Source organism: Myxine glutinosa, chromosome 4 (genome assembly GCF_964187855.1).
Source record: "Myxine glutinosa chromosome 4, kmMyxGlut1.1, whole genome shotgun sequence".
NCBI lineage: Eukaryota > Metazoa > Chordata > Myxini > Myxiniformes > Myxinidae > Myxine > Myxine glutinosa.
This window is the reverse complement of record NC_136264.1, coordinates 87,035,685-87,062,838: the sequence shown is the minus strand read 5'-3', so window position 1 is coordinate 87,062,838 and position 27,154 is coordinate 87,035,685. Positions and strand designations below refer to the sequence as shown.

General features: G+C 41.2%; 2 protein-coding genes across 2 annotated transcripts in view; one reads left to right on the top strand and one right to left on the bottom strand.

Annotated features, from left to right (window-relative positions):
- The window catches only part of WDFY3 (WD repeat and FYVE domain containing 3), a 303,904-nt gene that overhangs the window by 27,470 nt on the left and 249,280 nt on the right, over nt 1–27,154 (top strand). Inside the window, exons 2-3 of the mRNA XM_078775265.1 lie at nt 4,425–4,553; nt 11,318–11,502. Coding sequence (XP_078631391.1) covers nt 11,326–11,502 — 177 coding nt within the window. The 5' untranslated portion in view covers nt 4,425–4,553; nt 11,318–11,325. The remainder of the gene's footprint in view (nt 1–4,424; nt 4,554–11,317; nt 11,503–27,154) is intronic.
- LOC137425919 (protein FAM200C-like) lies at nt 719–2,467 on the bottom strand. Its single transcript, XM_068114641.2, has one exon. It carries the CDS (start codon nt 2,465–2,467, stop codon nt 719–721), a length of 1,749 nt encoding a protein of 582 aa, XP_067970742.2.

The window sequence follows — 27,154 nt, the reverse complement described above, 5'->3', positions numbered from 1 at the left end:
ATATAGGAATTTCAGGAAGCAGAAGATTGCCAGGAAGAATGAGACCCTTGTGGAGTTTGCCAGAGAGAAGGAAACTATGTTTGACAGGTGGTGTGACTCGAAAGAGATTGGGGAAGACTTTAACTGTTTACGACCATTGATTTTGGTGGAAGAATTTAAACAATGTGTCCACGCGGATATTAAAGTTCATTTGCATGAAAGAAAAGTACCTGAGTTGTATGAGGCAGCAACAGTGGCAGATGACTATGCCTTGACCCACAGAGGATGGGGTCTCACAAACCTAATTTCCCACCTAGAGTTAGCCAGGGGAGTTACATTAAATCACATTTGGAGAGTAAATTCTCATGGAAGCGGCCCAGAGAGGAATATCGAGCAAAATCTGGTACCTCAAATTTTAGTGATCAAAAGACTGATTGTCCAAGGCAGACATACCTTCCAGGGGGCCTTCCACGGGATTTTCCTCCGGGCCTACTTGCACTTTTTGCAAGAAACCTGGGCATTTGATGTCCCAATGTTACGCCCTGAAAAGGAGAAATCAGGATCGGCGTCAGGCTAGTGCAGCGTTTCTCAACCTTTGATGGCCCATGGCCCCCCTACCGAGTCGCTTAACATTCGTGGCCCCCTGCCCTTCAATAAAAGATGCAGATTTCGTTTTATGAAATTTATTTACTCAGTCTTAAAAGATAAATCAAAGTAAACATTTTTCTAAGCAATACAATCAATGAGACACTTGCTGTTGGGCTTGTCTGACGAGGCCTCTTATGTCCGGCTCCGTCTTGGACACAGCAAGGCGAATATCGTTCCCAACGTCAAGACGGTTTCTGGACTTCGTTTTAATGGTCGCAAGGTCAGAAAATCCAGATTCGCAAAGATATGTTGTGGCGAATTGAATGAGCATTACGGATGCCTTCTTGCTGAGTAGTGGATACGCATCCTGAACAGACAACCAGAAGGTGGAGAGGTCTTCTTTGTTACTGAAGACCAGCTTCATTGCTTTTGAAACCTTCAACTCTGCCAGCTCCTCTGCTTCGTCTTCAGTAGGTTCAATTTTGGCGTTGAACGGGTCTTTGTGCCACGGAACATCCAACGGTGCATCGTCGAAATACGATTTGAACTCAGCGGAGAGATTGTCGAGATGTCTAGTGATGCAATCTTTGATGCCGACGGGAAGCTCAATCCTCTGCGTCTGCAGGTGCTCGTCCAAGAAAGGAAACGAGGCAGTGGACCCGGCCTTGATTCGTGCCTGCCAGACTTCCATTCTAGCAGACAGTCCGGCAAGCTTGTCTTGAACGTCACTGACTGTCACATCACGGTCTTGCAAGGACTGGTTCATTTCGTTGAGTTGGCCGAATATATCGGCCAGGTAGGCGAGCATCATGACGAACTCTTCATTGTCGAAGTGGACATGGAGGTTGTTTTCGTTGTCTCGCAGGAAGATTTCCACCTCAGAGAGGCATTTCCCCCTCGATAGCCAACGGACTTTGGTGTGGAACAGAAGTCCAACATGTTCCGCTCCCATTTCGTTGGCCAGTAGTTGGAAGAGCCGATGATTTTTGGCCTTCGCACGAATGAAGTTGATCACTTTGACCGCGACGTCCATGACTTCCAGCAAACGAGGCGGAAGAGTCTTTGACGCAAGAGCGTATCGGTGTAGCGAAAAGTGGGAGGACGTCACATGGGGCCATTCGTTCTTCACAAGCGTGACGAACCCTCCTCTGACGCCGACCATCGCTGGGGCACCATCAGTACAAATGTGCTTGAAATTCTGCCAACCGAGTCCGTTAGCTTCAAAAAAAGAGTCCACAATAGCTTTGATATCTGCCGCTGTCGTTGTGGTTGGTAGGGTATTGCAGAACAAGAACTCTTCCTTCATCTTTCCCTTTCTCTCGTAGCGAGCAAAGGCGATCAACTGGCTCTCCAGGGCGGTGTCGGTAGACTCGTCTAATTGAAGGCTAGCCTGGAGCGTGCTTTGTTTGATTTCGGAGCAAACTTGACGGCACACATCAGCAGCCATGTCGTCAATCCGTCGTCGGATCGTGTCATTAGAGAGCGAAACTTGCTGGATCTTCTTTTTCGCCTCTGGTCCGATCATCAATTCCACCATTTTCTCTGTACATGGCTTGATAAGGTCCTCAGCAATAGTGTGCGGCTTCTTGCACTTCGCAATTCGGTATGCCACTTCGTAGCTGGATTGAAGAGCAGGTTTTTCTTCTGGCCGGAATCCAAATTTGGGAAGTGTCGCTTCACGGTCATATCGTGATCGTTTCGCAGACAGAGCGTCGATATTATCTTCCTTCCTTCCGGGATGCATCTTGTCGCGATGGTTTGAAAGTTTGGAAGGACGTAGTGACGCATTTGACATCACGACCGAGCAGTGCAGACATTGCGCGCAGTCCACGCCATCTCGACTGACATTCGTGAATCCAAACTTGACATAGCTGTCATTCCATTTTCGAGCCTTCGACATCTGAGAAAAAAATTGCAAATACAAATTAATTACTTTTGTAACGGTAATACAGTAAGGTTGAAAATTAGGTTTAGAAAAGTGCTCTGGAGGGAAGGAGAAGAAAGGAAGTAGAGATGTAAAGAAGCAGAAAGAGATAGAGAGAAACTCATCTACCCTTTTTTAGAGAAGGTTAAACTCATCTACCCTTTTTACTTTGACACTATGACCGGAGACTCGTCACCTTAATTGTACATTACAAGCTTCTGCATTCTGAATCGCAGTTTTTTGGCGTCCGCTCGTGGCCCCCCAGAGGGGGCCACGGGCCCCCGGTTGAGAAACGCTGAGCTAGTGCAACTCCGAATGTGTTGGCAAGTGTGAGGAATCGTCCTTGGAGGACAGTGACTTGTGAATGTCCCCGTGCCAAACTTACTGCATCAGAGAATTACCTTGTCCAAGAGGGTTACAAACCTTTCATTTCTGAGGGGTTTGTGTCACTGGATGGGGACATAACTAACCAGAGACCTGTTAGGGTATTGAAGGACACGGGAGCACATCAATCTTTGATGCTCAAGGACATTTTGCCATTGTCTGAAAAAACTGCAACTGGGGTTAGTGTCCTCTTACAGTGGGTTGGTGGCTTCGTTAAAGCTCCTCTTCATGTGATCCATTTAAAGTCTGAGTTGGTGTCAGGACCGGTCACCGTAGGTTTACAAGCCACTCTTCCTGTGGAGGGAATCTCTTTTATTATCGGGAATGATTTGGCCGGTGGTCGAGTTTCTGATAATCCAATGTTGGTTGAAAAGCCCAGCATGGAAAATAACAGCACAGTTAGAGCACGAGATTCCGGGTATCTTTCCATCCTGTGCAGTGACTCGTGCTATGGGTAGGAAGCGCTCTGAAGAGAAGGAGAAGGAAGGTGATGTGGATTTGGGTTCCATAGAGATATTGGAGAAAAGGTCTGGGAGACGGTAGTAAAGGGAGTGACACCAAGGAACCTTACGATAAGGTTTCATCTGGGCCAAAAGATAAAATGGAGTGTCCGTCGGAGACATCTGGGAACGAGGCTGAACAAACGGTGCTTGTCTGAAAGAGAGTGGTGGTGGGGAGGGGGGGGGGGAGGGGGGGGTGGGGGGGATTTTGCAATTATCGTGCTCTGCATGACGTCTTCTTGTTTGTTTGTTTGTTTGTCTGCACATAATAGATTTGCCTTTTTCTGCAACCATTGGTCTGTTTGACAGGAAAATTTTCACCATAGGTGCACCACCTCCTGCCGAAGTTTTAATGATAATTATGACGTCATGTGTCACGTGGTATGGGCGCCATCGTGGAAAAACCGAAAGACTTTGCACCTCTAGATCTCCGAAAGCGCTGCATAGACAAAATTGAGACATAGCTCATTGTAAAGAACTCTCCATAGAGAACAACATATGTTAATGATGATGTCATAGGTTCCTCCATTATGACGTCATAATTCGACAAGTAAAAACTTCATCCAATCATGATGAAATTTCTTCAGTGTCCTCTATGGATAAATTGGTGGAGAAAAAAAAATGATGACGTCATCGGTCACGTGGGGGCCGCCATGTTTGTTTTCACACAAAAGCCTTAAAAATCACTAAAAACACGTCCTGGCGAGGGTCTGCAAGCTCTGATTGCTTTTTCTTGTTATATTTACTTTGCAAAACATTTTTGTTGTTATTTGGCATATCCATTTGTTGTATCAGCATCCATCTTTTTTTATTTTCTCTTATTGTGAAATCTAGGCAACGTTCTGTGGCTGTGAACTCAAAATGAGAATTGTGCCTGTAGTTATAATGGAAGTCAGCTTTATGGTATATAATCTATTTTTCCAGACTAATTATTTAAAACTGCTGAACGCCAAAATCGGCTTTCGGTAATTGATTGTGCACATTGCTTGCAATTACCTGTTATACTGTTATAGTGTTATAACCACGTTGTGTTCACCTCTGACTTGCAGTGTGGAGATCACACTTTGAATGAGAACATGTCAGAGGAGTCTGCTGTTTGTGGGCAGTGCATGCATCTTGAGGCCTGTTCCATCTCAACTGCATCAGTTGCAGTTTGAGGCTCATTGGACATCAGCTGAGTATGAATGACTTTTATTGTAATTGAAACTTCATGTGCAGAAATTTTAATTCATATGAGTATTGGGATTAATTTATTTTCTGAAAGGTTGAATCACTTTCAGTGTAATAATTATGTCAGTGATACAAAATTGTTGTTGATTCCACAACATGATACATACCATTTGGTGGTGTTTTGTATTGTTACCATTCCTCCATGAGGGCTGAGTGCAAAGGCACTGATGTGAAGGTTTCATTAATCTCAAAGTTGATACGTTGTAGTACTAGCAAGAGGCTGTGGTGACCAATGAACTGATATGTGGAGTCAATGCCATATTCTGCAAACAAGTCTACTACTAGGTGATAGAACATGGCATTGTGTCACTGAAATTTTTCATCACTAGATGCACCAGCTCCGGACGGGATCCGCCAGGGTAGTCATGTTATTATCTCGATGATTATTATTAATACCATAGCAGAGTACCCACCATATGGGTGATCATGTACCAAGCGCACAAGACATTCTTCTAACGCAACCCTTTATTTTGGCGGTGGAAAGGCAACAAACCGCTGCCTCGAACGCTTTCGGAGATAAAAAAATAACCCGGCTTACGTATATGAAGTGAAGACGTGCACTGCTTATGTGTATATACAGTCACGTGAAAAAGTAAGTACACCCCATGTAAAGTTTTGACTTTTTCAATATATTTCAACATACAGTTATTTGATCTTCATTTCAACAATATTGATAGATAAAGGTGATATACTATAACAAATATCATGAAACATTTACATTTTGTAGTCCATTGTATAATTAAAATAAACATAAATGCAAATTTCGCATGTGGAAAAAGTAAGTACACCCCTACATTTATCACTACTTCAAATACATAAAATTAGAATCAGGTGCACCAGCTCAGGTGCAAATGATTAGAACATCATTAGAGAGGATCTTGGAGGAACCTGTGTTATTTAAACCTCAGACATTTACTTTGGTTTGCTCTTTGTTGTTAAAGTGTGCGGCGTCACCATGCCTCGATAAAAAGAGCTATCTGAGGCCTTCAGAAAGAAGGTTGTAGATGCCTACGAGTCTGAGAAGGGATTTAAAAAGATCTCCAAACAATTTGAAATCAATCATTCGACTGTCCGGAAGATCATCTACAAGTGGAGAAGATTCCAAACAACTGCCAACTTGTTCAGGCCAGGCCGCCCCAGCAAGTTCAGCCCGAGAGCAGACTGAAAGCTGCTGAAAGACGTCCCGAAGAACCCCAGAATGTCATCACGGGACCGACAGGTAGCTCTTGCCACTGTTGATGTCAAAGTGCAGGAGTCTACCCTTAGAAAGAGGCTGCACAAATTTGATCTACATGGGAGGTGTGCCAGGAGGAAACCTTTGCTGTCGAGAAAGAACATCAGGGCAAGACTAAAGTTTGCCAATGAACACCTCGGCAAAGACCAGCACTTCTGGAACAATGTGCTCTGGACAGATGAGTCAAAGGTAGAGCTATTTGGCCACAGTACGAGAAGACATGTTTGGCAAAAACCGAAGACAGCATTTGACCACAAGAACCTGATACCAACTGTAAAGCACGGTGGTGGAAATATTTTGGTTTGTGGCAGCTTTGCTGCATCAGGGCCTGGGCAGCTCACCATCATCGAATCCAGTATTAATTCTTCATTGTACCAGAGGGTGCTTGAGGATAATGTGAGGCCATCTGTCGGAAAGTTGAAGCTCAACCGAAGGTGGACCTTGCAACATGACAATGACCCCTAAACATACCAGTAAATCCACCAAGGAATGGCTGAAAAGAAAGAAATGGAGGGTTCTGGAATGGTCAAGTCAAAGCCCGGATCTAAATCCCATCGAGATGTTGTGGGGGGATTTGAAACGAGCTGTGCATCCGGTGTGTACCCCGGCTTAGAATAGGTACACCGTATCCCTGCGCATCGTAAGAGGCGACCAAGGGTTAGCGTCAGGAAGGGCATCCGGCCATAAAAACATTGCCTCAAACAGGGAACCATGATTGTCATGGGGCCTGCAAGGCTAACCCCCGCTCTAGCGGGGAAAATGGCCTTAAAACGATCATTCATTCATATTCATGTGCATGCTAGAAACCCCTCAAACATCGCACAGCTGAAAGAATTCTGCATGGAGGAGTGGGCAAAAATTTCTCCCAGTCGATGTCAGAGACTGGTCGGCAGTTATAAGAAACGCCTACTTGAGGTTGTTTCTGCCAAAGGGGGCAATACCACCTATTAGAGCCAAGGGTGTACTTACTTTTTCCACATGCGAAATTTGCATTTATGTTTATTTAAATTATACAATGGACTACAAAATGTAAATGTTTCATGATATTTGTTATATTATATCACCTTTATCTATCAATATTGTTGAAATGAAGATCAAATAGCTGTATGTTGAAATATGTTCAAAAAGTCAAAACTTTACATGGGGTGTACTTACTTTTTCACGTGACTGTACATACACTTGCTTCATTATATATAGACTAGGAAGCGTATCCATCCCAAGTGATGGGAAAAGCTAGTAAAAATATCCCCCTCCTCTCTCTCCCCTCGTGGTTCCACCAAGCGCCTCTTTAAGTAGCCCAAATATGTGGTAATCTGAAGGGGCGAGGTCTGGCGAGTAGGGTGGATGAGGAAGACACTCAAAATGCAGGTCCTCGATTGTTGCAGCTGTAGCGCGGGCAGTATGGGGCCGAGCATTTTCATGCTGCAGCAAAACACCGGAAGTGAGTAGTCCATGAAGTTTTGATCTGATTGCTGGTTTCAGATGAATTTTAAGGAGGTCACAGACTGATGCACTGGTGACTGTGGTCCCTCTGGGCATGTAATGCTCTACAAGTGGGCCTCGGCTATGCCAGCACAGCGTCAGCATCATTTTTCCAGCGGACGGCTGTGTGCGGAATTTTTTGGGCTTAGATGAAGTTGAATGGCGCCACTCTTTGCTTGCCATCTTTGTTTCTTTCTGGCTTAAAGTAGTGGACCCAGCTTTGATCCCCAGTCACTATGCGCTGTAAGAAAGGGTCGCCTTCTGTTTCATAATGTCGCAGAAGTTCTTCACATTCGTCCACTCGCTGTTCTTTCAGTTTGGGTGTGAGTTGTCGAGGCACCCACCTTGCAGACACTTTGCGAAACCCCAGCACATTGTGAATGATGTGGTGGGCTGAACCATGGCTCATGTTCAATTCAGAGACCACTTCTTCTAGCTTAATGTGACGGTTTTCCCTTAGCACGCGCTCAACTCCTGCAACCATTTCTGGTGTGTTGACTTGATGGGGGTGTGTGAGGCCGGCCCGAGCAATCAGCGTCTGCCACACTGGACACTCCACTTTTAAACTTCCTGTCCCAGTCGTACACCTTCTGCAGCGATAAACATGCGTCACCATATTGCATCTTCATTCTGCGATGGACTTCACTGGGATTCACACCCTCACTTCCCAAGAAACAGATGACAGAACGTTGCTCCTCCTTGGTGCATGCTTCTAAGGGAGCCTCCATCTTGGAACTGGTCTACTGACGAACCTGCTCTAGCAGGAAGGGCACCACAGTCACGTACGCTCAAACTAATTTATAAAACTATCTACTGTTTCTACTGTCACTACCTTTGCAGTGAGATTAATCCATGCTTTCACTACTCTCTGAGTGAAAGATCCCTGACTTACTTCCATCCTAACTCTCCTCCTCTTTACTTTTAAACAGTGGCACTTTGTCCTGTCAGTCTCCTTTCAGTCATGAAAAATTCTTCTGCACTTATTTTGTCTTTATCTTTCATGATCTTAAACACATCTTCATCAGATCCGCTCGCAATCACCTTTCTAATCCTCATAGCGTAGTCTTGCGAGGCCGAGTTTTGGGATCACCCGAGTTTCTCAATGCTATACCCTCTCTTTGGCAACTATTTCAGAATAGCATGAGCTGTTCCCGTAGGTTTCCTCTGCTGGGTAGTGCATTTCACAGCAAAAGACTCAACCATGAGCACCAAGGAGCTTTCAAAGGATCTCCGGTATAAAGTTGTGGAAAGGCACAGATCAGGGGATGGGTATAAAAATATTTCAAAGGCCTTGAATATTTATCGGAGCACAGTCGAATCCCGGTCGATCGCTGAATTAACGCCAGGGGGGTTGACTCAGCCTGTCATCCTTCCGAGGTCGGCAAATTGAGTACCAGCTTGCTGGGATGAATGATCACGGTGTGTACCCCGGTTTAGAATAGGTACACCGTATCCCTGCGCATCGTAAGAGGCGACTAAGGGTTGGCGTCAGGAAGGGCATCCGGCCATAAAAACATTGCCTCAAACAGGGAACCATGATTGTCATGGGGCCCGCAAGACTAACCCCCGCTCTAGCGGGGAAAATGGCCTTAAAACGATCATTCATTCATGCATTCATTCAGTCAAGACAATCATTAAAAAGTGGAAGGCGTATGGTACCATCAAGATCATGCCTAGATCAGGCCATCCCTCCAAACTGGATGATCGAGTAGGGAGGAAACTGATTAGAGAGGCCACCAAATAAAAAGGCCAATAGCAACTTTGAAAGAGCTACAGAGCTTTATGTCAAAGACTGGTCACTGTGCATGTGACAACAATATCCCAAGCATGCCATGAGTCTGACCTGTATGGTAGGGTGGCAAGGAGCCCATTACTATAAAAGCCCCCCTTGAGTCCCATTTGAGGTATGCAAAAAGCAACTCTGGAGATTCTGTAGCCATGTGTCAAAACGTTTTGTGGACTTGACGAAATTGAGATGGAACTTTTTGGCCTAAATGCAAAAGGGTAGGTTTGGCGGAAACCCAACACAGCACATCACCAAAAGAACACCATCCATACTGTGAAGCATGGTGGTGGCAGCATCATGTTATCAGGATGTTTCCCATCAGCAGGGACTGAGGCACTTGTCATGATAGAAGGGAAAATGGATGGAGCAAAATACAGAAAAATCCAAGAGGAAAACCCGCTGCCCTCTGCAAGAAATCTGAAATTGGGACGCAAGGTCACCTTTCAGCATGACAATGACCCGAAGCACACAGCCAAAGCTACACTGGAGTGGCTGAGGAACAAAAAGATCAATGTCCTTGAGTGGCCCCGTCAGAGCCCCAAACTCAATCCAATCGAAAATCTGTGGCATGACTTGAAGATTGCTGTCCATCAACGCTCCCCATGCAACCTGACTGAGTTTGAACAGTTTTGTACAGAAGAATGGGCAAAACAAAGAATCAATTAATTTTCTGAAATTTGTAGAATTTGTTTTTCACCTGGAAGTTGTGGGTTACGATGTGTAAATAAAGGTGGATAAAGTCTGAATTAATGCAATTTAATTCCATTCTATACGGCAACAAAAGGTGAAATTTTGAAAGGGGGTGTAGACTTTTTATAAGCCCTGTGTACTGTATATATATATATATATATATGCACTACACTGCCTGCTACATGCCCTCTATACCACGCTCTAAGCACTGCCTGCTACATTCCCTCTTTACCACCCTCTACACTGCCTGCTACACATGCCCTCTACACCGCCCGCTATACTTATTTTGTGCTGTATCTGAGAAGAGCGAGATTGTTAATTGTGGTTACACTGAAATATATGAATAAACGTGTTCAAAAATACTAGGCCGCGTATGTTGCATGGGAATATAGCTAATATATGTTTAATAGTCCTGCCATCTAAGCCTGGTGTTGGCTGAGTGGTTAGGGTGCCGGCTTGGGATCCTAGGATCCGGCACCCTAACCGCTAGGATCCGTCACCTTAACTGCCTAACCCCTATCACAATCCTAGGATCCGGCACCCTAACCGCCTAACCTCTATCACACAAAAGCCGACTGTAAGAGACGACTCAAGGGATAGCGTCAGGAAGGACATCCTGCCATAAAAACATTGCCTCAAAAAGGGAACCATGATGATTGTCATGGGGCTCACAAGGCTAATCCCCTCTCTAGCAGGGAAAATGGCCTTAAAAAGGGAATTTTATATTTTATAGTCCTGCCATCTCACCATCATCCATCAAATCTCTTTTGCTATTTCTGTAGGAGCCCACATTGGTCTTAACCTTTTCATTACCCCTTATATACTTAAATAATGTCTTGCTGTTATGTTTAATTTAGTTTGCCATAACCTTTTCATCCTCTCTTTTGGCTTGATGAGTTATTTTCTTAACTCTGCCTCTGTTTACTCCTGTACAGATGTGAGTTAGACTGATCTAGTTCTGGTATTTTGTACTTGATGAATGCCTTCTGCTTATCTTTAATAACATTGCTTATCTCCCTTCTCTTTCCCCTGGTCTTTTTCTGCCTCGGCTTTTACACCTCACTGGAATAGACATGCTCTACACCCTACGTTTGCTTCTTGAAGGTTCCAATCTAGAGATCGAGCGATTTACAGCACCCAATTCTCTTCTCATACACTTTTTTGCATTCATAGGGTTTTTATTTAATCCTATTTTTTCTCTTCAAGTCTCCTTGCCAGAAGCATCTTTGTGCACTTCCTTTGCTCCACACATATTATGATGCAGTCAATACTTTATTTGATTTTATAATAAAGATTATGAGTCAATGAAGCCACATTCACTGCCATGAAGGTCAGTCTTGCATTCTGAAATCATGTACCACATAGGTACTTCAATCTTTGATAACCATAGTGCAATAAAAACAACAGCTATGTTTTAATTATTATTTTATTTGCAGAAAAGGTCAGTCAGTTAAACTTTTATGAATAATCTGCAGATTGTTTTGAATCTCTTGTGTGGCTGTGATGTGGGATCTGTGCAGGCAGCGAGATGAATGTCGTAAAACGCTTCATACGACAGCGGACAGATGAGGGCTCACCCCAAGACAATGCTCTGGGCCTCATGCACCTGCGCAGGCTCTTCCTGGAGCTATGTCATGCTCCTCGCCCTATCACACAAAGGGAGCAGGAAGAAAAGCTGTATGTCATGCTGCCGGTTTTCAACAAGGTAGGATCCTGAATGGTGACCTTGGGATTGGAGACACAACTATACTTTTTAATATCCGTCCTGGGAAAATTGCTATCAATAATTTTCACCTCCCACCACACAGATCCAATGATAGTAAGGGATATATGGTGGTGCTGCATTGGTCCTGGGAATGGTACGAATGCTGCACCACACATACAGCCACACACACCGTACCGTAAAATGGGGTGAATAGGGACAGCAAGGTGAATAGGGACACAAACTGAAAAAAGTTCGGAAACTTTTTTCGCTGAAAATTGATAACCATACTGATTTGTTGATATTTGGGTTGAAAGTGTTCTCTTGTTTTAAAAAAAAGCAACTTATAGTCCCTATTAACCCCATATATGGGTTAAATAGGAATAAATAGGATTTTTATGGCTTTCCCTATTCACCCCGTTTTATGGGTGAATAGGGACAGTCACTAATACAAAAAAATAATAATCAAGAAATAGGGACAGTTTGGAGAAACTTTTTATCCCATATTTTTTCCATTGGCACCGTGGTTTATATTATGGGTGCATATTATGTGCATCCATCTGAGCTATCAATTTAGTAATAAGTTGGAAACTCAGGATTGTTTCTTGATCATTATTTTTTGTAATAATCGGGCGTTAGCCTTGCGGTCCCCATGACAATCTTCTCCATTTTGCCCTATTTTCTGCATCTCTCCTTGTTAACCCCCCTGCCCGCATTTCTTCTTCCACCATCTTTAGCCAAGTCTTTCTCGGTCTTCCCCGTCCTCTACTTCATTCTACATTCATTTCCATCACTCTTCTCAACCAGTCACTTTCATCCTTCCTCAACACATGACCAAACCATCTCAACCTGTTTCTCTTCACAGCATCAATCACAGGCTCTATTCCCATCATCTTTCGCAATTCATCTCAATCCTTCACTAAATTTGGTTAGTGACGAAGAAAGGTTTGAAAGTGGCTTGGAAAAGGAGACTCGTTCGTTTTCATCGTGGGTGTTCACCAAACAAGCAAAATCTCTTTCGCTCAATTGTTTTGATGTAGAACAAAAAGTCACGATTAAATAATATTGATGTGGTGAGTGCCTCGTGAATGAGAAAATGCTTGGAAGGAAAAGCGCACAAGTTTCTCTCATGTTGTAATGACGATCTCTCTTTTAAGTCCCACCTTACAGTGTCTGCGACACTGGTTGGCTCTCTGAAAGATGCCACCGATTGGCTGATAGTGTTCACTCATTTGCTTTATTACATGTTTTAGCCAAATGTAAAGAAAAAAATTGACAAGTCACTACACTTGTATTGTGTTCGATTTTTCAATTCTGCCACTTGTTTTGTATTTTAGATGTGGTCATCATAATGAAATGTACCCAGACCGTGCCTTTTCTTTTTTTATGTGCCATTACTAAATTTGTTTTGATAATCTCACAAAATTGCATCTGAGGATCTCCATAACATTGCCTGCTGGCCGGAAGTAGAGGTTGTGACTTCCTCATGGCTAGAAAACATGGCTAGAAAAAGAAAACCACTCCTCTCGGGCATTCATGCACGTTACTCTTTCACGTGTTAGTTTGCAGCACTAATGTTTATATAAATTGGCATCAAAAATTACACTGAGTAGATATATTCATCTAGGTCTCTAGGACATGCCCCAACAAATGTAGGATGAGCTGTATATATAAAATTGTACTTTATTACTATCTAGAGGGGTTATCTGGCACTGGCCCAGAGGGAGCGTGTAGGGAGGGCGGTACAGTGCACTGCCCGACCAGGTGAGCTTTTCCTAGGACGTGTTGGACATTGAAAAGCTATGGAGTTATTGGCCTCATGGTGGTTACCCTTTGCCTGTGGGCCGGCAGCAGCACTGCCTGAGCCCACATCCCAAATACACTTTATTAGCGGCCTTTGGTGGCCTCCATACCGAAATGCAGGCCAATGTGCAGTAGCTTAAACCTTGCCCAGATCCTGAAGTACCTACACCCAAGATTTGGGGCCTCTTTGTGCTACAGTTTAGCCCTGTTGGAGAGTAACTTACAAACACACAAACAGACACAAATAAACACACAAACACGTGAAAATATTTAAAAGATGTATAGAAGTCAGAAAATAAACATTTAAATAAATGAACCAGGATGTTGGGATGGAATTCCAATAAAAACAACCAAACAAGGTAGGATGGAATGACAAGTAAGGAATTTTGTTTACTTCTATTTGTCCACTTCCTAATTATTCTCATTTTACATATCTTATTTCACAATATTTCTTTATTCCTGTCTCTTCATATTTTTAATCACAATCCATTGTTGTAAAGACCTGGAATTTTACAAGCTGTGTTTCTCTTGAAATTTTTGGAATTCCATCCTGACATGATTTAATTCTATTTTAATTGTTTTTTTTCTGATTTGTTTTTGTTGTTTTTATTGAGGGGTGGGAAATTATTATGGATGGTTGTGTTGTATTAAGTGGTAAATTGTCATTCAATTGTCATGGGGAAAACATGTGTTGAAGTACTTGAGTTTGTCCATGTATTATATTCCTGGAATTAAAAGAACTAGGGCATGCCCGTACTATATATATATCTAAAATTATATCCCCCCCCCTCTATTTACATGAAATGGTTTGGTCCATTCGCAAAGCCAAAGCGAACGGCTTGCGAGTACGGTGACAATCCCCCCCCTCTATTTACATGAAATGGTTTGGTCCATTCGCAAAGCCAAAGCGAACGGCTTGCGAGTACGGTGACAATCCCCCCCCTCTATTTACATGAAATGGTTTGGTCCAAAGCGAACGGCTTGCGGAGTTTGGTAAAGAAATCGCCATAGCTCGGTAACTACTTGTCCGATTAATATGAAACCTTGAAAAGGCACATCCTCAGGTCCCCAGCAATATACCTGGCAAGTTTCAAGTATATCGGACCCGTGGTTGTCGAGAAACAGCGGTCACAGACAAACAAACACACAGACACACAGACACACAGACACACACACACACACAGAGATTACTGGAATTATAGATAGATATCAGAAATACAGATGACACTGCAGGTCTATGTGGATGCATTTAAATGCTATTGCATGCAGGGGTAACTTCTATAAAACTAAAATTGTATATATATATATATATATATATATATATATATAGGAAGTGGTTACGGTAGAAAGGATACACAGGAAGCTGTTTTTTGCTTTGAGTCATCTCTATGTGCGTTTGTTCCCTCTGTTTTTAATACAGTATAAAGTAATGCTGTTTATTCTGGGCCCTTTTCCTTCGTAAATTATGCATTTTATAGTACCTTACAATCCACGAGGCCTTTCAATCCACTGCCGACATATTGTGGCAGGAAGTTAAATGGGCATGCATAAATGACCTTCAATAAATAACTTGTGGTGTATTGTGGTTGTATTGTTTTTATGTCATCCAATTGCTTTTCATTATTTTTGTTATTGTATGGGTACAATATAGCCTGGTGTTGGCTTAGCGGTTAGGGTGCTGGCTTGGGATCTGAGTATCCTGGGTTCGAATCCCAGTTGATCGCTGAATTAATGCCAGGGGGGTTGACTCAGCCTGTCATCCTTCCGAGGTCGACAAATTGAGTACCAGTTCACTGGTAATTCCCTGTGTGTCACAAGAGGCGACTAACAGGGTTAGAGGCAGTAAGAGCATCTGGCCTTAAAACATTGCTTCAAAAAAGGGGACCACGGTGCCCAAAAAAGGCCAACCCCTGTTCTGCGGGGAAAAATGCCCTCGAATGGTGGTTTATTGTATGGGTACAATACCTGAGAGACAATATCACTTCCTCCCATTAGAATCATTGTAATTGCTTCAGTCATTATTGTGCTGGCCTGTCTGCTGAAATTGAGAGGCAGAAGGAGTACAATTCAGCAATTTTGCAATCTCCAGATTTGATACTTTAATGATATATTCTGGCATATTTAGCAGACTTGTTAGTTCTAAAAACACTCAAGAATGAAAGGTATGGCTCTTAAAGGCTTATGACCTCATTCATTTGTACACATTTAATGGAGCGGCAATTTTTACCTCTGTCACCATGGGTGGGCAGAGATTATGTTTTCTTCCGTATTTGCTTGTCTGTCTGTCTGTGAGCAGGATATCTCAAAAAGTTATGGACAGATTTGGAGAAATTTGGTGGGTCGGTTGAGTCTGGAACAAGGACAAATTGATTAGATGTTGGTGCCTTCTCCTCTGGAGTATTGGAAGGCGGTCATCTTCCCCTTCAGGACACTTGACTTCTATTAGTGCTTCTGTCTCTTCACGAAGCCAGTTTGTGGATCGCTTCGCTGCCGTTGTGCTTCCGGACAGTTATTCCTATCTCTAATCTGATTGGTTGCCTGGCATATCAACGGCTCCTAAGGATTCTCTTAACCTTAAGGAAATCCATAGCCGAGTATTTCCTAAGGGATGCTTATACACAGCCCTTAAGGAAATCCTTAGCTAAGGGGAAAAAAATTCCTTAAGGGAAATCTTTTCTTCACCCATAAATAACGCCAGGCCACGATTGTGACAAATAAGGAATTCTGTTTACTTCTATTTGTCCACCTCCTAAGTATTCTCATTCTAGATATCTTATTTCACCATATTTCTTTATTTCTGTCTCTTCATATTTTCAATCACAATCCATTGTTACAGGGACCTGAAATTTTATAGGGACTCGATACATGTATGTAAATTAGTTTAAGCTGATGTCAACCTACACAATGAATCATGACCTTTCTTGTTTGAAAGGTCAAATCAACAATCATGACCTCTCTCTCCCTATCTTGTCTCCCGCTCCCGTTGTTATATGTTTTATGTGTCCGTTTATGTTTTCTTGTGATTATTGTTAGCTCTTACATGAGCCTCGATCTTGTATACAAAATATATATATATTATACACGGGTAAGTTATGAAAGATTGTTTCTAATTGGTGGAGAAAGCTGGTAACAGAGTGGTGGAGGTGGGGCTCTCTTAACTTTAAGGATAAAAAAAACTTAAGGATTTTTTAAATATGCAGCCATCCTCAACTTAAGGAGCCCTCATTAAGGGAAAAGTTAATGAAATATTTAAGTAAATCCTCAAATCTGTCCTGAAGGGAGTTTTATGCATCCTATGACTAGGCCTATGACCAGAAAGGCTTACCTCATTCATTTTGTATACATTTAAATGCGGCATAAATTCAGATTGAACATAGTCGTGGCCAAAAATATTGGCACCATTGCACTTTTTTCAAATAACTCACAATTTTCTCTAAAAATAAGTTGAAATTGACAAAAGTATTTGGTCTCCTCAATTCTTTATTTCACTGTTAATATTACAGAACCTTTGTTTTTGATTCAGAACTTAATACTGTATATCGTTTTAAATCAGAAAACAAAAATAAATGGCATTGACAAAATTATTGACATTCTCGACTTAATATTTGGTAGCTCAGCCTTTGCACAAAGGTGTCCTGGTGTTGGCTTAGCGGTTAGGGTGCTGGCTTGGGATCCGAGGATCCTGAGTTCGAATCCCGGTCGATCGCTGAATTTACACCAGGGGGGTTGACTCAGCCTGTCATCCTTCCGAGGTCGGCAAATTGAGTACCAGTTTGCTGGGATGAATGATCCCGGTGTGTACCCCGATTTAGAATAGGTACACCGTATCCCTGTGCATCGTAAGAAGCGACAAAGGGTTGGCGACAGGAAGGGCATCCGGCCATAAAAACATTGCCTCAAACAGGGAACCATGATTGTCATGGGGCCCGCAAGGCTAACCCCCGCTCTAGTGGGGAAAAATGGCCTTAAAACGATCATTCATTCATTTCATTCAGCCTTTGGACAAAATAACTGCAGTCAAGCGCTTCCTATAGCCATGAATGAGGTTCCTACACCTATCTACTGGCAGTTTGACCCACTCTTCTTGTGCAAACTGCTCCAGTTCTCCCAGATCTGAAGGGTGCCTTCTCCCAACTGCTGTTTTCAGATCTCCCCACAGGTGTTCAATTAGATTTAGATCTGCACTCATTGCTGGCCACTTCAGAACAGTCCAGCGTTTTGTCTTGAACCATTCCTGGTGCTTTTTGATGTGTGTTTGGGGTCATTGTCCTGCTACAAGACCCATGACCTTCGTCGGAGACCCAGCTTTCTGACACTGGGTTGAACATTGTGCTCCAAAATGCCTTGGTAATCTCCTGATTTCATGATGCCATGCACACATTCAAGGCACCCAGTGCCAGAGGCAGCACAGCAACTCCAAAACATCACTGAACCTCATCCATGTTTGACTATAGGGAAGGTGTTCTTTTCTTTGAAGGCTTCATTTTTGAAGGCTTCATTGTTGTCTGTAAACATAGAGATGATGTGCTTTACCAAAAAGCACTAATTTGGTCTCATCTGTCCACAGCACATTCTCCCAGAAGGATTTTGGCTTGTTCAGGTGTGTTTTGGAAAACTCCAGTTGGGCTTTCTTACGTCTCTTTCAGCAGTGGAGTCCTCCTGGGTCTCCTACCATATAACCCCCTTTCATTGAGTTGGTGACAGATGGTGCAAGTTGAAACTGTCGTACCTTGTGTCTGATGGTCAGCTTGAATCTGTTTGGCAGTTGATCGAGGGGCTTTCTCCACCATTCGAACAATCCTTCGCTGCAATCTTCGATCAAGTTTTCTCTTGTGGCCACATCCAGGGAGGTTGGCAACAGTGCCATGGGCCTTCAACTTCCTGATAACATTGCGTACAATGGACACAGGAATATCAAGGTCTCTGGAGATGGAATTGTAGCCTTGAGATTGTCCATGCTTGGCTACAATCTTGTGTCTGACCTTCTCAGATAATTTTCTGGCTTTCTTTCTTTTCTACATCACTTGCTTGAAATCTAATTATTTCTAACAACTTCTGAAGGTGCCAATAATATTGTCCGGGCCATTTTAGGATTTCTGTGTGGAATAAGCTAAGATTTAGTAATTGTTTCAGCTTTTTTTGTTTTGTTCCACTGCAAACCAAAGAAATACATACTGTATGTGGCTACCAAAATATATTTTTTAATTTCAACAATTTTCTGGAAGAAATGGTTCATTATTTGAAAAAAGCACAATGGTGCAAATATTTTTGGCCACGTCTGTATATCGTGATGACATCTTCGTTCAATTTTGACATCTGTTACACAGAGAACCTGACCGTTTATGTTCCGATGTGGAAACTTATCAGGATATTAGTTTTCAGCATCAATGCACATGCACACTATCATCGTCTCTGACATTAGCATAAAATGGCAGGTCCTTCCTGTTTTCAATTGTTGATCCCCTGATGCATCCTCTGTTTTTTGTTTTTTTTACATGGAGAGATTGGATGGGGTGATTAGTTACATCAACAACAACAACAGGAAAGATTGAATGTGAAATCGTTTCTTTACGACAATACTATTGGTTTGGGACTTGGTTTGGGACTGGTTTGGGACGTGGTTTGGGACTCAAGACCAATGACCGGAAAACAGGTTTACAAAGTTCCAGACTTTATTAACTCCTAATTCACTTGTTTCAATCTAATAGGTACTACAACACTATAACGAATCTAGTTATTGAAGTCGTTGGTTCCTCTTGTTCGCCGGTGATCTCCTGGCGCTGCTTCTCGTTGGTATTCGTTCATTCCGTCGGGCAGGGCTTCTGAGGACGAGTGCTCCTGAATCAAAGTCTGTTCTGGTTTATATCGGCACGCTTGAGTTAATCCCTTCTCCGCTGAAAGGTTGCTCCGTCATCCCGCTCGCCTTACTGGCACCAACTCGCTCCCCTCCTGCTGTGAGTTATATTTGCCTTACAATAGGAGAGTGCTCTAGCCTGGGGCTGTGACCAGGTGAACAAGTCATTACTACTTTCGTGCACATTCCTGACATTCATTTCAAGTCGTTGGTTCTTCCTCGTTACCAGTTCCAATCAATGAGTTACCAGTTCTAATCAATGAGTTACATTTCCACAATTCCCTCATCTTTTTGTTTTTGTTTATATTAACCATTAATCTAAACATCAATATAAGTAAACAATCAATCACTCCATGTAAACATCAATACAAGTATAAGTAAATAATCAATCACTACAAGTAAATATCAATACAAGTATTCAAACCATAACTTTGGTAATCCACTTCCCTTAGGCATACACCGTCCTCCTGCAAGAATCACAAAACATTTCGTTGGTCATTGACTCCTTCCATATTGTTCGATCTATTGCATTTGCATCACAAATATCTTTTCAAAACAACACTTCACCATCACCAAGATACAACAATTTCACTTCATCTTCAAGTTTTGTAAAGCATCTGCAACATCTGGCAAAAACGTTTGCCTCCACACAAATGTTGACTCTTTGTTTGAAAGGAAGGGCTGATCACTTGTGTTTGAATCCAGGTATGAAACATTTTCTGTCTTCATAACACCTGCACTACTTCGTGTAGGATTTCGCTGTTGTGGTAACAGTGCGGAGTCATAGACTGACCCTGCTCTCCATGTAGCATTCTTGCCACTTTTGCTGTAAACCATAGTAATTCCTGAACAAGGCCTTCGCCCAGTTGTAGTCGACTTGCCTCCTCCCTCATTGTGAGTGGGCAGCAAGTATTGGTGTGACGTTGATTGGCCAGCAAGATGTGGAACAGGGATGCCGGATGCATCCACAATGATGTTGGGACCATGGTGTTCAGGTCATCCATGGTCCATACCAGGAGTGGCCCGCAGAATCGTGCACAGCTGTTGTGAAAAGGCACAGCCATTGGTTTGCAGCTCCATGCTGGCTCCCCGGAGGTTGGTGAAGTAATAACATATGTCCCCGCATTTCGCAGAGGTTGCAGGTAAAATGTCGTTGTCCTGCAACTTCTGATGTGATGAATGTTCGAAGCCTTCAAACAAGAGTAAGTGATCGCCTTTCCTTCATATGTTGCAGTGTGATCCAGGCAAATGGTCACATAAATTTCCTTGGTGAAGGTAAGCATCCATCTCCAAGTTATACAGGAGAATGTCTTCATCATTCTTTGAGAAAGAGGGTGTATGCCACGATTAACTTCCTTTTTTTAGCCACAAATTTTCTTTCTCAAACTTCTTCCCAATTCCGTTAGCACCCCCTTCAAATGTGATCTCGTCTTATCCTTATGCTCAGTCACATCTGAATCTGCTTTCCACACACACTGAATCAGATAGGGTTCATCTTACCATGAAATCAGCATAATCATGTATGTCTTCCGACAGTTTCACATTCAACAATTTGTTGTTTTTCCTTAAAACATTCAAAAGTTATATTCATTTATATGTGTCACACAAATAATATTCAATCAGGTATGTATTTTAGCATCCACATCCACATCCACAAATAACAAGAATAGCATCCACAATTGCTTTCAGGTTAATATAGTTCTAAAATTAACTCGTGCAGGTATTTTAGCACTACTCAAAGAAAATAAATTGTATATGATTACAATCACAAACAGGAATATCTAATTCCCAACCAATTTTCCCAAACCAACAAATTAAGCATAATGTATTATTATCATAATTTCTCCCCACTTTTCCTTTTCCTTTTTTTTTTTTTTTTTTTTTTTTTACTAACAGTGTGTCACTCGTGGTGATATGAGTTCACTGGTCTTGTAATTGACACAACTCATAACATTGTCGTTATGTCATTATCTTAATTCTACTGTATTCCTTTGCAACATCACTTCATTTAATCTTTTAATCTCAGTATTTATGTCACCATAAAAGTTTTCCTCTTGTGGTTCCACATTTCTTTCCTCATTTGTCACTTCATGCGTTATCATCGTGTTGTTGGTTACCTTATTCAAACACACCGTCACTAAGGCTTTCAAGCAAGCCACCACTAAAACAATTGTCAATATAACTACTAAACCAACAAACAAGTATTTGAGTATCTTAGCTGCTACTCCTCCAAATGTGTTTCCCAACCATGCAAAGGCACCCCCTTTTATATAATCATGGTATCTTGCTCCCTCTTGTCCCACCTGTAGCCATCTGTAAAACATGAGCTACCCCTTGTATATGTTCATACCTATAACATAATTATATGTCAATGACATTCAACATTATATACCAAACTAACAAGCTTCCTAAAAGGTAAATAAAGAAAATCCCTTAATATGTAACATAAATCAGATTATTTGTCTTACCCTGCCTGATCCCCCTATCTCCCGGGGTCGAACTAAATCCCCTAATCATGAGTGTAGTTGTGATACATTATCCCTCATGTTGCGCTAATATCAGTAGATAATGGTATGTCATGTAGGCAAATAAATGTCACTATCTTCCCTAATTCAAGTAGGAATATTAAATGTTGAAATTGTAATGTTTATCAATGCAAGGGGTGTTAAAATGTAATTCAAATGAATGTAAATCACGACTATCATTTATCCGCCACTGAATGTTCTGCTGGGCTGCTAGGTGCAGCCTCATTTTCTGTGGGATCGTCCACCTTAGCCCCATGTGCTTGCTTGCAATGAGAGGCATGAATCCAACTTTCTATTTTGGGTCCATATTTGTTTCTATTCTTATCAATCTCCTATGGTTTATCAATTCGTTCCAAGATACCGCAACCAAAGGTTTTAACCAAAGCTCTACCAAACTATTTCCAATGTGAACAAAAAATGCCAGTGAAACAATGATTCGAAGAATTAACTTCAAGGGGTCAATAAATTTATTCTATAACCAGATCTAATTTTCCCATCCAATAGTTTGCCTTGCCACATGTCATATTATAACACTTTAATAAACCTTCGAAAAATGTTTCCCATCTCAACAAATTTCCTTTTTACAAATAGCCATGTGTAACTTACGTATTTAACTACAATTTCCTCTCAATTTGTTTGGCCTAACTGGCCGCAAAAGTGGCTGCCAGCATGCAGTACCGTTTTTTATCTACCAAGGAAGTGCTCGTCCACACAAGACCTCTACCAAAATGTTGTTTGTAAAAACAAATCTGGGATTTCTGATTACATGGATGCACACTCTCAGGACATTTTCAGGCTGCTGTTAACAATCCACTACGATAAATTAATTCCTTTACCCACAATCAAATAATTAGTACAAATTGAGGATATTATCCCTATCACATTCATTTATAGATTCATTATGTTGGATCTAATTTTTTCAATAGTTTTCCACTGCTGTAAGGAAGAACAATAGCTCTCATAAGTCTTAGTAATATCGTACTTAATTTACCCAGCATCGAATAATTTATTTACTATCCTTTCTCATCTGTTAACCAGTGACTTTGTTTGAACTCCAGAACTCAAAACTCACAATAGTTCAAACCAGCAAAATTTTCTTTACTATTTTCCCATATCATGTATGCCTAATACACATCCATACATACAGCACAATTTATATGCTGATAAAATTCAAGTTTATATATATAAAAATCCGTGAGCAGAGTACTCTGGGAAGTCAGTGTAAGACCTCTCCCAAATTTGGCTAATTTTGTACTCCCACATTTTTATGAAGCTCATCCATAAATAGCTTTGATTCTCATATAAATTCTATCAAAATGGAATCTCAAGATTACTCCCAATTTTTACTATCAATGAATTTACTATCAATGGATGGCTGCTCATAACTCAGCAAATCAAATCTTTATATTCCATCTCCCTTGACAAAAAGGATAATGTTCATAATCAAATTTTATTTCTATTTTATTTTACGAATTCTCTCGATACCCGATCCCATCCACATGGAACTATCTATTTTCAGACAAGGCACACTGTCGGTGTCAACAATCTTGTAAGATTTATACACAAAAACACACACACACATGCATTATGCATATTTGTTTGCATTGGAACCATTATTTACAGATCAAGATGGGTGTCAATTTTATTTCAATTTCATAAAATTTGTCCATCAAATTTAAAATGCTAATACACAAATAGACTAAAAGTCTATTCTTAGAAAACCCCTATGATGTCACATTGAAATTACCCTTTCAGTTTCCACAATAATTTATCCAAATTTGACTACCCACCCATTTGTATGTCAGTCGACCACTGACCTATCAATCGTGCGGAACAATAGTCCGAAATTCCCACCTGATCATCATATGACTCTTGTCACTTGGTTTGCCAAAAAAAAAAAATAAAAAAAAAAATTGCAAAGCAATTGTTCCAAACTTTGTAAATTTAAAATTTTGTGCCCAACATAAAAGATCCAATTTCGGCATTTGATCAATTAATTATCAATTTGCTTACAAGCAAAAGAAAAATGAATAATTCTTGCTCCGAAAACTTTTCAGACACAAGAATCATCGACAGTTATTCATGTTTGTCCAGTAATCTAATTTGTTGAGGCCAATCGTCATTTGGGATTTGTCGCAATGAAGGCCTAATCGTTGTCTGAGGTATCGGTCAGCACTGGTACCCTTGATCTTGGTTTACCCTATGAACTTGTCTTCCCTTTGGTATACGGACATCCTCTTTTCCAATGTCCCATCCGTCCACACTTGAAACACCGGTTTCTGTCGTTGCCTGGTCTGTGCACCTGTGCACTTGTATTGCTGGGCTGCATCTCGACATCCCTGAGTTGCCACTGCAATCTCTCGTTATCTCCTGAAACACGAAAAAATTCTCTGTACCGTCCTTTTTGGGGAGACAACTGGAAATCAGATGGGACAACTGTCACTTTCATTCCTAATTTCGAGGGCAGTTGTGCATTTGTCTCCTCCACTGTATCCTGTATCCTTTTTATTTTAAGTTCTAGATCCGTTATCCGTTCTTGCTGTTCCCGTTGTCTGGATTCACCATCCCAAAGATGGAATGCAAGCCAGTCTACCGTTAGATTCTGTCTCTTCCTGGCTTTCAATCTTTGTTCCAATCTTTCCAATCGACTTCGCTCAAATGTACCATCTCTTGGAAACTCCTCATCATGTCCCTTTGTCCACAAATACCAATTCTCGACCTGCCTTATAGCTTCGGCACCATAACGGTCGTACATATGATGTGTACGAGTACCTTTTTGTGGAATCTCTGGTTGTCCTTGTGTATTCTTGCAGGCTCCATTTCCCATTCCACCTTTTATCAAAGTAGCGTTGGATGTGTTGTAGCTTGTTCCTCTAAAGGTTCACTCGTACCTCCAGGAAGGATCTCTCCACCTGTTCAAACGGTGATTTCCAGAGAATCTCTCTCACCTGTGGCTTTTGCACAATCCAATCTCACAGATCAGTATTTGCAGATGAGCCAGAGGGTCAGTATGAAATGGGTGAATCTTCAGGTGTCCGCTCTGTTGAAGGGGAAATCACACAATGGTAACCGCACATATATATCTATATATAAACTCACCACCTTGCTCAATTTTCCAAGGTTGTCTTCACATTGATAATATCTCACAAAGATATTAAAGCTTCTTTCTTGAGACTGCATTTTCATCAATCAAACAATCAATATATTCAATTCAATTTATTCAGTTCAATTTATTCAGTTAAATTTATTCAATTAAATTTATTCAGTTCAATTCAATTATTCAATTTCAATTAATTTATCAATATTCATCAATAAATCAAATTAATCATTTTGGATGACTCCTTGCATAAGCCCTTTCCCCAATGATGTCAGGACAGGTCCATCTATTGACTGAGATTGAAGATCATCGGTCGTCACCTCTGGTTCATACCTCATGTCAATTGACGAATCACTGTTCTGTCCTTGGGTCATATCTGACATATTTTCCCATTTTGCCTGGTCTCCACAAATTTTCTTTGCAACCACTAAAGGCAACTCATCCTTCATTCGTGAGACAGCCAAAATGGATGGCAGATATTAAAGTTCTTTGGGAAAAATATCTCATCATTTTTTCTTTTAATAGTACCGAAAATCTCTTGGCAATATAAATTTCGTAAAACTCCTGAAATGGGACTGTCAAATTCCTTCAATCATGCTAAATTTTGAAACTCCATCACTTGTAATACCCAATTTATCCCATAGGGCTTGAAAGTTCTTTTCCAAGTTCGTGCAATCATTCTGCAATGGAACCCTATGATATCATTCATAATAATCATCATGATTTTATAATCATGGTCATATCATAATCATCTATTTGAAAAACAAACATTTCCTTTATCACCACAGCTATGTGGTATAATCAACAATAAAATAAACTGTACATAGCAAAAGGCTACCTCCTGACCACTTAATCATCTATTTGAAAAACGAACATTTCCTTTATCACCACAGCTATGTGGTATAATCAACAATAAAATAAACTGTACATAGCAAAAGGCTACCTCCTGACCACTTAGTATTCCTATTGACAATAAGTCATAACAATATCGAATAATCATTAAACAATTAAAAGAAAAATCGCTTCTACTGCTCCAGCCGCAGCATTCGTCATTTTGTCTGCTCATTCGCGTGACCAAAACGAAATAAAGGGAGCTCAACCATTACACGGCGCTTTTAATGGCGCATGCCATAGGAACTCAACGCAATTTCGACTCGGCCAGAAAAACGAGCAAATTTTGCAGGATGTTAACTGGAATTTGTCGTGAAAATATATACAAAATACACAAAAATATATACCCACAAAAATAAACAACAAACCCAAACAAACCCAAGGTCGACCATATTACACAATATTACACCATTCCAGGTGACATGAGAAAATCGTCATGATTGCTGAAATGTTCCAGGGTTTATGCACACCTTAAAAGAGGTATGTTTTGTGGTGTTGCCCACCTACCACATTGAATTAAATTACCACATTGAATTAAATTACACCATTTCAGCATCGTATTGATTGCTGGAATGTTCCAGGGTTTATACACACCTTAAAAGAGGTATGCTTTGTGGTGTTGCCCACCTACCACATTGAATTAAATTACCACATTGAATTAAATTACACCATTTCAGCATCGTATTGATTGCTGGAATGTTCCAGGGTTTATACACACCTTAAAAGAGGTATGCTTTGTGGTGTTGCCCACCTACCACATTGAATTAAATTACCCATAAACATTTCTTCCGTTCAACAGAACAAACATTTCCTATATCATGACATGCATGTCTTCAAAAATTGTATGACCAAGAGAACAATGAACAGAAAGAGTGAAAGGTAAAAGTAAAACTAATTAAAACTGCGGGCAGTGATGATCCGGGGACCATACCGCTCCATCCTGATTGGACGGGTGCATGCCTGAGTCGTTAACAACGACAGTCCAGATCCGATTGTTCAAAATTTCAACTCAATCGATCGAAAAATGAATGCAGGGATGCATTTTAAAGGTTTTCAAGAAATCCACCATGGTCGTCATGTCACGTGACTTATGATGTCATAATTAATATATGCATCCAATCAAGTGACTTACTATAATTGGTCAAGGTATCGAGCTCATCTGACGAACGGTTTGGCCTGCAGGTCGACACCAAGTTTATGGTCAGAAGAGAAAAAATGTAATTAATTAAATAAGTACTTCATTAATTTCTAATAATTAAATAACTCGTGAATTCTCATCCGATTCACTTAACATTTGAGTGTTCCCAAAACGTTGGAGCAAAACGTTGCAACAACGAAAGTGAAACGTTGTAGCAACGTTGTGGAAACGTTTTACAACACCCAACATTTGAATGTTCCCAAAACGTTGGAGCAAAACGTTGCAACAACGAAAGTGAAACGTTGTAGCGACGTTGTGGAAACGTTAGCAAAACCCAACATTTGAAT

Excerpts from the sequence above, each read along its gene's own strand:
- LOC137425919 (XM_068114641.2), bottom strand. The coding sequence starts at position 2,467 with ATGTCGAAGGCTCGAAAATGGAATGACAGCTATGTCAAGTTTGGATTC.